Source organism: Babylonia areolata, chromosome 18, assembly GCF_041734735.1.
Source record: "Babylonia areolata isolate BAREFJ2019XMU chromosome 18, ASM4173473v1, whole genome shotgun sequence".
Lineage (NCBI taxonomy): Eukaryota > Metazoa > Mollusca > Gastropoda > Neogastropoda > Buccinidae > Babylonia > Babylonia areolata.
This window is the reverse complement of record NC_134893.1, coordinates 24,523,142-24,537,364: the sequence shown is the minus strand read 5'-3', so window position 1 is coordinate 24,537,364 and position 14,223 is coordinate 24,523,142. Positions and strand designations below refer to the sequence as shown.

General features: G+C 46.0%; 1 protein-coding gene across 13 annotated transcripts in view; it reads left to right on the top strand.

Moving 5' to 3' along the window:
- Nucleotides 1-14,223, top strand: part of LOC143292584 (dipeptidyl peptidase 4-like) — a 395,699-nt gene that overhangs the window by 345,231 nt on the left and 36,245 nt on the right. For 7 of the 13 annotated variants that reach the window (XM_076603023.1, XM_076603020.1, XM_076603028.1 and 4 more), the window contains 4 exons: nucleotides 13-127; nucleotides 1,333-1,350; nucleotides 4,578-4,673; nucleotides 10,067-10,161. In XM_076603023.1, the coding sequence (XP_076459138.1) occupies nucleotides 13-127; nucleotides 1,333-1,350; nucleotides 4,578-4,673; nucleotides 10,067-10,161 (324 nt within the window). The remainder of the gene's footprint in view (nucleotides 1-12; nucleotides 128-1,332; nucleotides 1,351-4,577; nucleotides 4,674-10,066; nucleotides 10,162-14,223) is intronic. The other 6 variants (XM_076603024.1, XM_076603022.1, XM_076603030.1 and 3 more) reach the window with 1 other exon arrangement.

Here is a 14,223-nt window from a genome sequence, read left to right as displayed (position 1 = left end):
TGTGTGTTCCAGGAGCTGGTGGGCAGCACGTCCCAGCAGAGGAACTGGCGGGGCATCGCCATCGCCCTGCTGGTGATCCTGGTGGTGTGTGCCCTCATTATCACTGCCGTCATCCTGGCCACGCCCAGTACGTGTGTGTGTGTGTGTGTGTGTGTGTGTGTGTGTGTGTGTGTGCGTGCGTGCGTGCGTGTGTGTGTGTGTGTGTGTGTGTGTGTGTGTGCGTGCGTGTGTGTGGGTGCGTGCGTGCGTGCGTGTGTGTGTGTGTGTGTGTGTGCGTGCGTGCGTGTGTGTGTGTGGAGGGGTGTAGGAAAGAGAGAGAGGAAGGGAGGGAGGGGGAGAGAGAGAGTGTATATATATATATATATATATATATATATCGTGTCCTAATCTCAAGCTCTCTTTCTCTGCCTTCTCTCTCTCTCTCTCTCTCTCTCTCTCTCTCTCTCTCTCTCTTTTATCGATCCCTCTTTTTCTATCCCTCTCTTTTCTTAGTCTTTATCTCTTCTTCTTTTTCTGTCTCCACCCTCTTCTCTCGTCTTTCGCTCTTTCTCCTTTTTTTTTCTCTCTTTCTCTCTGTCTCTGCCTGTCTGTTTCTGTCCCTCTCAATCTGTCTCTGTCTCGCTCTTTCCCTTTCCGTCTGTCCCTCTCTCTGTCTACCTCCGTCTCTCTTTCCCCTTATATCTCCCTCCCTCTTTTTCTCTCCCCCCCCCCCCTCTCTTTCTTCCTCTCTCACCCTCTCTCTCTCTCTGTTCCTCCCCCTCCGTCCCTTTCTCTCTCTCTCTCTCTCTCTCTCTCTGTCTCTGTCTCTCTTTCTCTGTCTCTCTCTATCCTTTCGTGAGTGTGTGGACGGATCTGGTATGATGTGTTTTTTTTTTGGGGGGGGGTTGTTGTATTTTTTCTGCTTCGACTTGAGCTGATCTTCAACATGAACTGTTTTGTTTTTGTTTTTCTGTATCTCGGATTTGTTTCTACATGCATCTATTAAGTTGGTTCATCTGGTTTGTTTCTCTCGCACTTTTCCTCTCTGTTTTCCATCACTGTTTGTTGTTCTTCTTGCTATCCGTCGGTGACTCTTTCCTTCTCTCTATCCGTATCTCTTTCATCCCTTCTGCATGCTCTCCTCTGTACTATCTTTGTCATTCTGCACTCAGTCCTGCGTTAATGGCTATTGTTGTTACTGTTCTTGTTGTTGTTACTGTTCTTGTTGCTGTTGTTTTTGTTGTTGTTGGTAGTGGTGGTGTTCTTCTCTTGGTGTTGTTGTTGGTCATCATCTTCTTCTCCTTCTTCTGTTAATTGTTTATCGCGTTTTTTTGTTTGTTGTTTTTTTTTCAGAAAGTGGAGGAGAAACTGGTTCGCTGACATAATTCTTCATGTATTTATCCCTTCTCGTAGTCATTGTCACATTTAACGCCACCAGTGCTTTGTAACCAGACTTGTATTTGTGTTTGGTGGAAAGGCTGCCAGTGCCTTCTTTCAGACCTTTCGCCGTGCGCGCGTGTATCTGTGTGTGTTGTGTGTGTGTGTGTGTGTGTGTGTGTGTGTGTGTGTGTGTGTGTGTGTGTGTGTGTGTGTGAGTGCTGTGTTTGTGGTCATCAAGAGGAGAGAGTTTAGTGCTGTGATGCTTTGCTCATGAAGCACTTGGGGATGCCGGGGCTTATTTCATTGTAAGCAGTATTCCCACGTTATGAAAATTCTCTGCTCGAAATTTCCGCTTTTCTATCGATGTGTTTTCTTCTGGCTTTTCGCTGTATCGCGTGTCATCTCTGCTTGTTTTTTTTTTCTGCTTTGCTTGTCCATTTACATGTATTTTTTGTTTTGTTTCTTCAGAAACGGTTGATTTTTTTCTGGACTTGATAATCGGACACTTTACTTTTAAAGTGTATTCCTTTATTCTGGACACGACGGGCGCAGTAGCCGAGTGGTTAAAGCGTTGCACTTTCAATCTGATGGTCTTGGGTTCCAGTCTCGGTAACGGCGCCTGGTGGGTAAAGGGTGGAGATTTTTCCGATCTCCCAGGTCAACACATGTGCAGACCTGCCGTGTATACGCAAGCAGAAGACCAAATACGAACGTTAAAGATCCTGTAATCTATGTCAGCGTTCGGTGGGTTATGGAAACAAGAACATACCCAGCATGCATCCCCCAAGAACAGAGTATGGCTGCCTAAATGGCGGGGTAAAAACGGTCATGCACGTGAAAGCCCACCCGTGTATACACGAGAGAACGTGGGAGTTGCACCCCACGAACGAAGAAGAATCCTAGACATGATAAATGAACACTTTTGAGATGTATTCGCTTTGTCGCTTCGAAACGAAAGGAGCATAATGGCAAGAGGGATTGGGAGAAATAAGTGAAAGGTCCGAGAGACTATGCATATGGATTATAATACAATTTTCTGTTAACAAAAAATAATGTACTGTTAAAAGACAGCGACAGCACAAAGGAGATTGGTTATGGAGGGCGAAAAGGGAGAGAGTGTGGGCATGATCAAAAGAAAAGAGAGAGAGAGAGAGAAAGAGAAAACAAAAAAAAAAAGCAAATTGATGGAGAGAATGAATGAGTGTTGCGAAGGGCAATGGGGTTTGGGGGTGCATGCATAAGCGCAACCCTTACTTATTGAATTAGAATTTTCCTTTCATTGGGCATAAAATGTGGTGTATATCCACACTGGCAATACCATGCGTATGATGATTGATCAATATGCATCAGGAGAATATGTCTTTGAAAGAAAAGGACCTTCTCGGCAAAGGTAAAGAATCAAAGAATCAACCATGCAACCAAACAAACAAAGAGACAAACCATGCAGCAAGCCAACAAAGAAACTCAACACATAAAATCCTCTTGGTATGATCTGCTGCACTTTTTTTTTTGTTCTCCACTTTCATGATCCTTTGTTGTTGTTGTTTTTCATTGTTCGTTTTCTTTGGTTTTTGACTCACTTGTGTAAACAAAGTGAGTCTATGTTTTAACCCCGTGTTCGGTTATCTGTGTGTGTGTGTGTGTGTGTGTGTCTGTCTGTGTGTCTGTGTGTGTGTGTGTCTCTGTGTGTGTGTGTGTGTGTGTGTGTGTGTGTCTGTGTGTGTGTGTGTGGCTGTGTGTCCGTGGTAAACTTTAACATTGACATTTTCTCTGCAAATGCTTTGTCAGTTGACACCAAATTAGGCATAAAAATAGGAAAAATTCAGTTCTTTTCAGTCATCTTGTTTAAAACAATATTGCACCTCTGGGATGGGCACACAAAATAAAAAATGAAGCCTAATTATATGCAAACTGTATTTACTGTTATATTTATATTTTTTTGTATTCTCTAAACATGCCACTTTGATCTGATATTCTGACACAACATCAAGAGCAGTCATTATTCTCATTTTTTGTTCAAACAGGAACTTCTTTTGCTAAGCATGGAAGTTTTTTTTTGTTTTTTTTTGCAAACGTTTTTGGTGCAGATAGTAAAAAAGGGAAATTACTCTGTAATTAATGCTAGGGGACTTAATTTGCCACAAGTGAGTCTTGAAGGCCTTGTCTCTCTTGTTTCTTTCTTTTTTTTATTTGTATGTCCTGTGATTCGTTGTTTTTTTGGTTTTTTTTCTATTCTATCTTTTTATTTTTCTTCCCTCCCTCACTACTCTCTCTCTCTCTCTTGAAATAAAAAAAAGTACATGCATTTAAGAAATTTGATCGTGAATATCTCATGAAGAAGTTAAAAACCACTGTAATTCATAGAAATCCATTCCCTGTAGTGTTTATGATGATATTAATAGTTATAAGATGCGCCTCTCTCCTTCTCCCATATTGCCCACATTTTCTTTCATGAATCTCATTCTTGTGTGTACATTGCTGTATTATTGTTCTTCCATTTTCTTTGATATGTGTTGTAATTTAACTATGTAATGTAACTTTTGACCCTCCCCCCCTCTCTCTCTCCTCTATTGAGTTATCTGTCTCTCTGTCTGTCTGTCTGTCTGTCTCTCTCATTTAATCTTTTCTTCTTTACTCTCTCCCCTCTCGCCCCCAGCCCCCTTCTCTCTCTTTTCCACTTTTCTGACACGAATTTTCTCTATTTATGCTTGAGCGTTTCTTTTTCTTTTTGTTTATGCATTTATTTAATTTTGTACCCCAGGGCTGGGTGGAAAAAAGCATTTTTGTCATTATGCTTATCTCAATACCCTGGAAAAATAAAATTTCGTTCGTTCGTTCGTTCTCTCTCCCTCTAGCTCTCCCTCCACTCCCCTCTCTCTCTCTCTCTCTCTCTCTCTCTCTCTCTCTCTCTGTGTGTGTGTGTGTGTGTGTGTGTGTCTGTCTGTCTGTCTCTCTTTCTGTCCTTGGTTGACCTATTCTGATTGCTTGATTGCTACTTAACAATAGAGTTACTGAAAAAATACGTCAAGTTCATCTTTGTCATAGGACATGTAAATAGTTGTCTTCCTTTCTTTGGTACCCTCTGTTAACTTGACAGATCTATGTTTTCTTTACTAGGGTAGGATGTAAACATCCCATTAAGTGTTTAATCCTTTTCCATCAATAACAAAAAAAAAAGAGAGTTAAATTGTGGATGTGGATGAATCCTATTTGTGCAGACCTGGAGAACAAGTTCCTGGGAGAAAAGTTCACCCTGGAGGACTACATGGACAAGTCGTTCAAACCCAAGACCTTCACCGCCACCTGGCTACCTGGTGAGTGGCCACACTGGTTACCTGGTATACTGACCACACTGACCAACTGGTCACCTAGTGAGTGACCACCTGGTTACCTGGTGAGTGACCACATTATTGGCCACCTGGTTACCTGGTGAGTGACCACACTGGCCACCTGGTTGCCTGGTGAGTGACCACATTAATGACCACCTGGTTACCTGGTGAGTGACCACACTGACCACCTGGTTACCTGGTGAGTGCCCACACTGACCACCTGGTTACCTGGTGAATGACCACATGATTGGCCACCTGGTTACCTGGTGAGTGACCACACTGGCCACCTGGTTACCTAGTGAGTGACCACATTATTGACCACCTGGTTACCTGGTGAGTGACCACATTATTGGCCACCTGGTTACCTGATGAGTGACCTCATTATTGGCCACCTGGTTACCTAGTGAGTGACCACACTGGCCACCTGGTTACCTGTTGAGTGACCACACTGTCCACCTGGTTGCCTGGTGAGTGACCACATTAATGACCACCTGGTTACCTGGTGAGTGCCCACACTGACCACCTGGTTACCTTGTCAGTGCCCACACTGACCACCTGGTTACCTGATGAGTGCCCACACTGACCACCTGGTTACTTGGTGACCTCATTATTGACCACCTGGTTGCCTGGTGAGTGACCACATTAATGACCACCTGGTTACCTGGTGAGTGCCCACACTGACCACCTGGTTACCTGGTGAGTGACCACATGATTGGCCACCTGGTTACCTGGTGAGTGACCACATTAATGACCACCTGGTTATCTGGTGAGTGCCCACACTGACCACCTGGTAACCTGGTGAGTGACCACATCAATGACCACCTGGTTGCCTGGTGAGTGACCACATTAATGACCACCTGGTTACCTGGTGAGTGCCCACACTGACCACCTGGTTACCTGGTGAATGACCACATGATTGGCCACCTGGTTACCTGGTGAGTGACCACACTGGCCACCTGGTTACCTAGTGAGTGACCACACTGACCACCTGGTTACCTGGTGAGTGACCACACTGGCCACCTGGTTACCTAGTGAGTGACCACATTATTGACCACCTGGTTACCTGGTGAGTGACCACATTATTGGCCACCTGGTTACCTGATGAGTGACCTCATTATTGGCCACCTGGTTACCTAGTGAGTGCCCACACTGACCACCTGGTTACCTGGTGAATGACCACATGATTGGCCGCCTGGTTACCTGGTGAGTGACCACACTGGCTACCTGGTTACCTAGTGATTGACCACATTATTGACCACCTGGTTACCTGGTGAGTGACTTCATTATTGACCACCTGGTTACCTGGTGAGTGACCACATTATTGGCCACCTGGTTACCTGATGAGTGACTTCATTATTGACCACCTGGTTACCTGGTGATTGACCACATTATTGGCCACCTGGTTACCTGATGAGTGACCTCATTATTGGCCACCTGGTTACCTGGTGAGCGCCCACACTGACCACCTGGTTACCTGGTGAGTGACCACCTGGCGACTGACTACATTGTGACCATCTTGAGTTGTTCTGTCACGTGCTGTACTTGTCGGGGGTGGTTAGAAGGAAAGAGGGGGCGGGGAGAGGGAGGTAATTAGAAGGAAAGAGGGGGCGGGGAGAGGGAGGTAATTAGAAGGAAAGAGGGGGCGGGGAGAGGGAGGTAATTAGAAGGAAAGTGGTGGCGGGGTGAGGGGTGAACAACGGATGTTTAGAGTTATAACTATATACATATTTCACAGCAACAACGTAAGGACTATTTTCTCGAAAGCAGATATGGTTTCATTAAAAAAAAAAAAAAAAGAAAAAAGGGTTAAACAATGGAGAGAAGGTTTAAATTATTGACGCCTGCTTCTGGTCAACCTCTGACTGAACACACAACGACTGTGTCAGGCACTTGTGCACCATGAATAGCTTGGAAAATGCGTTTGGGAAATCGATGTTTTGGAGAAAAAACAAACAAACAAACAAAAGCAACTGGTCTGTAGACGATAGCTGTCGATTTTCTTTTTCTTTTTTTTTTTTTTTTTTTTTGGTTGCAGGAAAGCTCCTCTAGTTATGAGTGTCTGCATACATCGTCGTTTGCCCAACATTCAGCTTCATTTTTGGTGCCATGGCCTCAAGACAAACATTGTGCAAATTCCCAAGGGGTCTTCAATTATGTTTCTGAATTGTGTAGATAAAAAAAGACACAAACAAAAATACACATACCTGGAAATAGAGTGGATGTGTGGGTGGTGTGTGTGTGTTTGTGTGTCTGTGTGTTTTTGAGAGAGAGGAAGAGAGGAGAGAGAGAGAGTGTGTGTGTGTGTTTGCTTGAGTGTGTGCGTGTGTCTCTCTGTGTATTTTAGAGAAGAGAGAGAGAGTTTGTGTGTGTACGCGTGCACGCGGTGTGTGTGTGCGTGTGTGTTTTTGAGAGAGAGAGAGAGAGTGTGTGTGTGTGTGTGTGTGTGTGTGTGTGTGTGTGAACTGTTGGTGAACGTGTTTATTGATTGACAGAACGGCTGGCCGATTGCGTGATAGGCTGCACTCTGTCTGAGACATGAAGCAACAGACACATTGCAGGGAGGGGGAGGCGGGTCAGACAGAGGGAGATGGATGTTTTGCCCATTCCAGCATCTCCATAGAAATATCAGAAGAAAAAAAGGGGAATAAAAAAAAAAAGAAAGAAAGAAAGAAAAGTAAAATAAAAGGAAAACGTCAGACATTGGTGACACACTATATATGACGTCATATTTGAGAGAGACAGAGAGAGGGACAGAGCACCGTTCCATCATCATTTTAAAAAAAAACAACCTCTTCGTGCCAATAGTGCATAATGCCACCACCAGAGGTCTCCACTGCTGCTTGTCTTGTGCTGTCTTAGCTAGCATCCCCCAGGTATAGCCGTTCTCATGCCTTGTGCTGTCTTGGCTAGCCCACTCCAGGTACAGCCGTTCTCCTGCCTTGTGCTGTCTTAGCTAGCTTCCCCTAGGTCTAGCCATTCCCCTGTCTTGTACTGTCTTAGCTAGCTTCCTCCAGGGATAGCTGTTCTGCTGTCTTGTGCTGTCTTAGCTAGCTTCCTCCAAGGATAGCCGTTCTCCTGTCTTGTGCTGTCTTAGCTAGCTTCCGCAAGGTCTAGCCATTCTCCTGTCTTGTGCTGTCTTAGCTAGCTTCCTCATGGTATAGCCTTTCTCTTGTTTTGTACTGTCTTAGCTAGCCCAAACTTCTCGGCATAAAGTGGCAAGAGAAGATACCTGACACAGAGGTGCTCACTCGTGCAAACTTGCCCAGCATCTACACCATATTGATGCAGGCCCAGCTGCGCTGGGCAGGCCATGTAGTTCGCGTGCCAGACCACCGGCTCCCCAAGAAACTGCTGTACGGCGAACTCCAACATGGCAAGCGCTCCCATGGAGGCCAAAAGAAGCGCTTCAAAGACCCTCTGAAAGCTTCTCTGAAGGCCTTCAACATCAGCCACGACACGTGGGAGCTGAATGCAATGGACAGACCAAAGTGGCGTTCAACTGTCCACAAAGGCACCAAATCCTGTGAGGCCAACAGAATCGCTGCAGCAGAGCAACGCAGACAGGCCAGGAAAAGCAGTGCCAGCAAGTCCCCGACAGCCACCACCATCTCCTGTCCACACTGCGTCAGAACCTTCCGGGCGCACCCACAGAGCCCAACCCACCCACCCCCAGGATGACTAGATGGTCCTCGTCGATCCCGACGGACGAACCGCACACTGTCTTAGCTAGCCCACTCCATGTATGGCCGTTCTCCTGTCTTGTCCTGTCTTAGTTAGCTTCCTCCAGGTATAGCCGTTCTCCTGTCTTGTGCTGTCTTATCTAGCTTTCCCCCAGGTATAGCCGTTCTCCTATCTTGTACTGTCTTAGCTAGCCCACTCCAGGTATAGCCGTTCTCCTGTCTTGTGCTGTCTTAGCTAGCTTCCCCCAGGGGTATCCGTTCTCCTATTTTGTGCTGTCTTAGCTAGCTTTCCCCAGGGTCTAGCCGTTCTCCTTCAGTTCGTTTTGAACCGTTCTGCGCCATGTCGCCCTTGGTCTTCTTGTCGCTCTTTTCCACGCGGTGTCCAGCGAAGGGCTGTTGTTGGAAAATCATAATCATGGTGGCTTTCTGAGGCCGTGTCCTATCCAGCACCATCTTCTTCACTTGATCTCCTTGAGAGGAAAGATATTTATTCCCCAGTTACGAACGATTTGAGTTAACGCGTTTGCATAGGAAGCGAGAGAATCTGAGCGCACTAGTTCGTATCCCACAGTCGCCGGTATTTTCTCCCCCTCCATTAGACCTTGAGTCGTGGTCTGGACGCTAGTCATTCGGATGATACGTTAAACTGAGTTCCCGTGTGCGGCATGCACAACGAAGGGGTTGTCGTTGGCAAAATTCTGTATAAAAATCCACTTCGATAGGAAAACAAAGGCAGGCATAAAAACAACAACAAAAATGGGTGGCGCTCTCAGTGCAGCGACAGGGTCGGAGAGTAGCCCGAATTTCACACAGAGAAATCTGTTGTGACAAAAAAAAAGAGAGTAATACAATACAGTGCAATACAGTACAGTACAATACAATACAATACAATACAATATCCTCACTCCTCCTTCTTCTTCATCTGCAACTACTCCCCACCCCAGTGTCCTGTGTCCACTCCTTTTTACTGCTTTACTCCAATCCCCCACCCCCCATCTTTTGCCATGATAGGCAGCTGACATCGTGTTGGGGGTGAGGGAAGGGGGCTGGATGGTGTGAAGCCGAGATGGAGGAGTAGAGGGCTGGCTGAGGTGTGTTGCAATTAACTAGGGGTTAGCGCCGGCCTCTGAGATAACGAGCTGTGATGTCTGCCCACTCTGGGGTGTTTTCAAGGGATTGGGGGGTGGGGTGGAGTGTTTTCAAGGGATTGGAGGTGGGGTGGGGTGGGGTGGGGTCTGTGGAAGGGTGAGGGGGTAGGAGAGAGGAAGGAAGGGGAGACAACTGAAAGCGCCGAACTCTTTTTTTTTTAATTCAAGGATGAAGATTTTGGGCAGGGCCTGTTCTTCCAATCTGTCCTTGAGACACACACACACACACACACACACACACACACACACACACACACACACACAGAGGAGGGGGGTATTCAAAATGCGCCGAAATCAATGATTGGGTCTACATCCCGTAAACATAGATGCTTGTTAAAAAGGGGCTTGCGAAGAAAATAATGGAAAAGTATGTAGTGGCAGAGAAAATAATGCTCTCGATGTTTTTCGGTGGATAGACGTTACACATCACTACGACTCGAACTGCTCGTGATGTGATCACGAAACTGCCGTTTGTAAAACAGATGGACTGGACAATGAACGTGGTGGCCCATTTCAGCATGCTGTCTGTCTGTATGTGTGTGTGTTGCAGGAGACAGGTACCTGTTCCGGAACGACGACGGAGCACTGCACGTGTTTAACTGCACCACCAACACCTCTTCCATGCTGCTGGACAACACTACCTTTGTGAGGACTGTCCGTCTGTCTGTCTGTCTGGCTGTCTTTGTGTCTGACCGACTGTCTGTCTGTCTGTCTGTATGTATGTATGACTGCCTGTTTGTCTGACCGACTGTCTATCTGTCTGCATGTCCGCCTGTCTGTCTGATTGTCTGTCTGTCTGCCTCTCCTCTCCGTGTCTCTCTCTCTCTCTCCTTCCCCACCCTCTCTCTTTCTCTCTCTCTCTCTCCCTCTCTATCCTTCCCCACCCTCTCTCTCTTTCCCTCTCCTCCCCCTTTCTCTCTCTTTCTCACTGTCGCATTCTCCCTTCCTCCATCTCTCTCCGTCTCTCTCTTCACACACACACACACACACACACACACACACACACACACACACACACACGTACTGTTAGATGGCTGAGGAATTTCTAGGCAGTAGTAAAGTCATGAGGCTGGTTTAAGATTGATATTGTTAGGGTATACCGCTCACTGAACGCTCACCAGCTGTGTGTCCTGACGTCACAGAACTCTGGAGAGCTCTTCGCCAGAGGAGAAGGAAGAATACATGAAGCCACACAGTCACACCAGGGACGCGGTTCTTTACTTGGTCTGGCACAGCTTTTCCGCCAGAGAGCATAGCAGCCGCTGATCGGCGACACAGGGCTGTCAGCTCCTGCCCTGCCATCAGGCGTTCCATGCCCCTCCTGTGTGACTGTGTGCGTGCTTCAGTGTTTGGGCTATGAAACCACTTGTGTGTCCACCGTTCTTGTCTGCTGATAATGTCCACTGATGATGTTCACTGATGATGTCCACTGGTGATGTTCACTAATGGTGTCCACTGACGATGTTCACTATTGGTGTCCACTGATGATGTCCCCTGCTGATGGAGACAAACAGGGGTGAGCGGCCTTTCTGACTGGCTGACACACGTACATTTTGACCCCCCACCCCACCCCCCACTCCTCCAAAAGAAAAGCGTACATGCTTTAGAGCTTTGGACCAGTTTGTCCCATTTAGCATGCGATTTTGACTGTGCGATGTTACAGGGTGCTCCTGCTTGCAGTGTAATAAAAATTGTTCATCTGGGTTGGGCATTCTGTTTTTATTTATTTATTTTTAAAAGTAGTTTCAAGTGATGTTAATATAGAATTTGGTACCTGCGGTTATTTCTTTTTAATTAACATTCGTGTCCATATCTGTCCCACGTCCATCAGTGTTTTTTTGGTTGTTTTTTTTCCAGTTATTTCTTCTTTTTTCTTCATTTATTTTTCATTTACCACCTTCCTTCCGCTTTACGTTTACTCTTTCTCCTCCTATGCCTCTCTCCCTCCCTGCCCCCACATCCTTCCTGCCCAGTCCCCAGTTAGACACCGTCAGCCATGAGTGCGACATCCATAACACATCTCACCGCTGTTAGTCTGACATTGGTGGGTGCAGGGGGTTGGGGGGGGGGGGGGGATATAGCTGACCCAGAAACTTATTTTTTTCAATGGGAAGGGAGGTCATTTTCAGAGGACGTGTTGTCGATTTCCTGTTTGGCCCAGACACATAATGACAGATAAGTTATCGGCTTTTGATTCGCTTCCCCGATAGATGACTAGGTGGGTGCAGCATTTACTTGTACTTTATTCATGATTTATCACTGACCCAGGTCAGAGATGTAGAATAATTATGCAGTATCTGTTGGAGTGTGTGTGTGTGTGTGTGTGTGTGTGTGTGTGCGCGCGCGCGCGCGCTCGTGCGTTCAGATATTTCTTGCTTACATTTTGCCTCCTGTCTTTCTGTCTTCCTTTCTTTAAATTCAATCAACCGTGTAGTTATGTAGTTTTGTTCTGATGGCTTTTAGTTGTTTTCATTTTAAATCAAAGAGTGCGTGTTGACCTGACCCTCCCACCACCACCACCACCACATTCCTTCCTTTAAAAAAATCAATCGTGTACAGTATTTATGTAGTTTTGCTCTCATGCTCTTTTGTAATTTGCTCTTTCCATTTTAAATAAAAAGCGCGCGTGTTGACCCCGCCCCCACCCCCCCACCCCCGACTCCTCCAACCCCGATGTGTGGGTGACGGTCATGCTGCCCTGAGAGGCTCTGTGTCCTGTGGGCTTCATGCATACAGGGTTGTTTCCCCCTGATGTCGGTGACTCGTCTGACTCAATGCTGAGGTGATCGATAAGAGGAGGAGAGAGGAGGAGGAGCGGTGGGGGGGGGCGGTGGGTGATGAAGAAGATAAAGAAGAGCACAAGAAAAGAGAGAGAGAGGAGGAGGAATGATGAAGAAGAGTAAAAGAAACGAGAGTGGAGAAGGGGGCGTGGAGGTAAAGAAAAGGAAAGAGAGAGGAGGGTGGGGATTAAGAAGATAAAGAAGAGTGAAAGAAAAGAGAGGAGGGGGGATTAAGAAGATAAAGAAGAGTGAAAGAAAAGAGAGAGGATGGTGGGGATTAAGAAGATAAAGAAGAGTGAAAGAAAAGAGAGAGGATGGTGGGGATTAAGAAGATAAAGAAGAGTGAAAGACAAGAGAGAGGAGGGGGGCGGGGGGGGGGGATGAAGAAGAATAAAAGAAAAGAGAGAGGAGAAGGAGGGATGAACACAGAGAAATAGAAAAGATGAAAGCGAGAGGAGGGACGGGGGAAGAAGAAGAGGGAGGGGGGAGGGGGGAGGGGAGAGACGGCGCTGATATGGCAGACACTGGCCAACAGAAGATTCTGAAGGGGAATGATGGCCAAGTAAACAACCACGGATCATTAGAGATGAGGCGTGTAAAAGAGAGAGATGGGGAGAGATGGTGAGAGAGAGAGAGAGAGAGAGAATTGGTGGGGGGGGGGGGGAGGGTGTAGGACGAGATTGAAATGATGAGAGAGAGATTAGGGAGAGACAGACAGAGAGACAAGAACAAAATTTTATTCCTTAAGGCGGCCACCAGCCAATAGGAAAGGGTCTCTTGCAAAAAAAAAAAAAAAGAAAAAAAAAAGAGTGTACATCTTTGGTGTACGTTTCATGTCAATTGAGTAGTAACGTGAATACTTAGACCAAGCTATTGTTAATAAAGGTGAAATTACACACCTTCAAACCGTTGTCTATGACGAAGAGCATAGAAAAGATACACACTCAACTTTCTTATTGTTTGAATAGATCCACGTTTCAATATTTCAGTGTAGTCTTGGGTAATATCTGGTAAGTACTTGTTTCTGATACTGGTACATGAGGGACGCACATGAATAAAGTGGTGTTCGGATTCATCAACTTTACAGACTATACATAAATAACTGGAATTTAGGTTGAGCGACAGACGCCTCCTGGATCCTTTTATTGGTAACACACCAGACAGAGAGACAGGGACAGAGAGAGCAGGTACCGAAGGACCCCAGGCAGACATCAGGACCAGTTTAGGTGGCTGGGAACGAAGACCCCTTGGTGGGATGTTCTGAGGGAATCGGCTGCCGTCTGAACAATAACCTTTGCTGTCCAAACAGGACCACTGTCTTTGTGGCAGTGGTAGGGTGCGTTGGGTTACGCTGCTGGTCAGCCATCTGCTTGGCAGATGTGGTGTTGTGTAGCTTATATGGATTTGACCGAACGCAGTGACGCCTCCTTGAGCTACTGATACTGATACTGGTAGGGTCGGGTCAGAGTAGAGGATGGGGTATGACAGGGTGGGGTTAGGGTTGGGGTTTCTTTTTTTTTTTTTTTTCATGGTTGTTAGGACTTTACAGGCTTTGGTCCTGCGCTTCCCGCAAGAGCCGATAATGTCAATCGGGATCATTTTGGGGTTTGAACTTTTAACAAGAGAGGCAAGGCCTTCAAGACTCACTTGTGATAAATTACGTCCCCTAGCATTAATTACAGAGTAATTTCCCTTTTTTACTATCTGCACCAAAACGTTTGCAAAATAAATAAAAATTCCATGCTTAGCAAAAGAAGTTCCTGTTTGAACAAAAAAATGATAATAATGACTCCTCTAGTTGTTGTGTCAGAATAAGAGGTCAAAGTGCCAAGTTTAGAGAATACAAAAAATATAAATATAACAGTAAATGCAGTTTGCATATAATTAGACTTCTTTTTTATTTTTTTGTGCCCATCCCAGAGGAGCA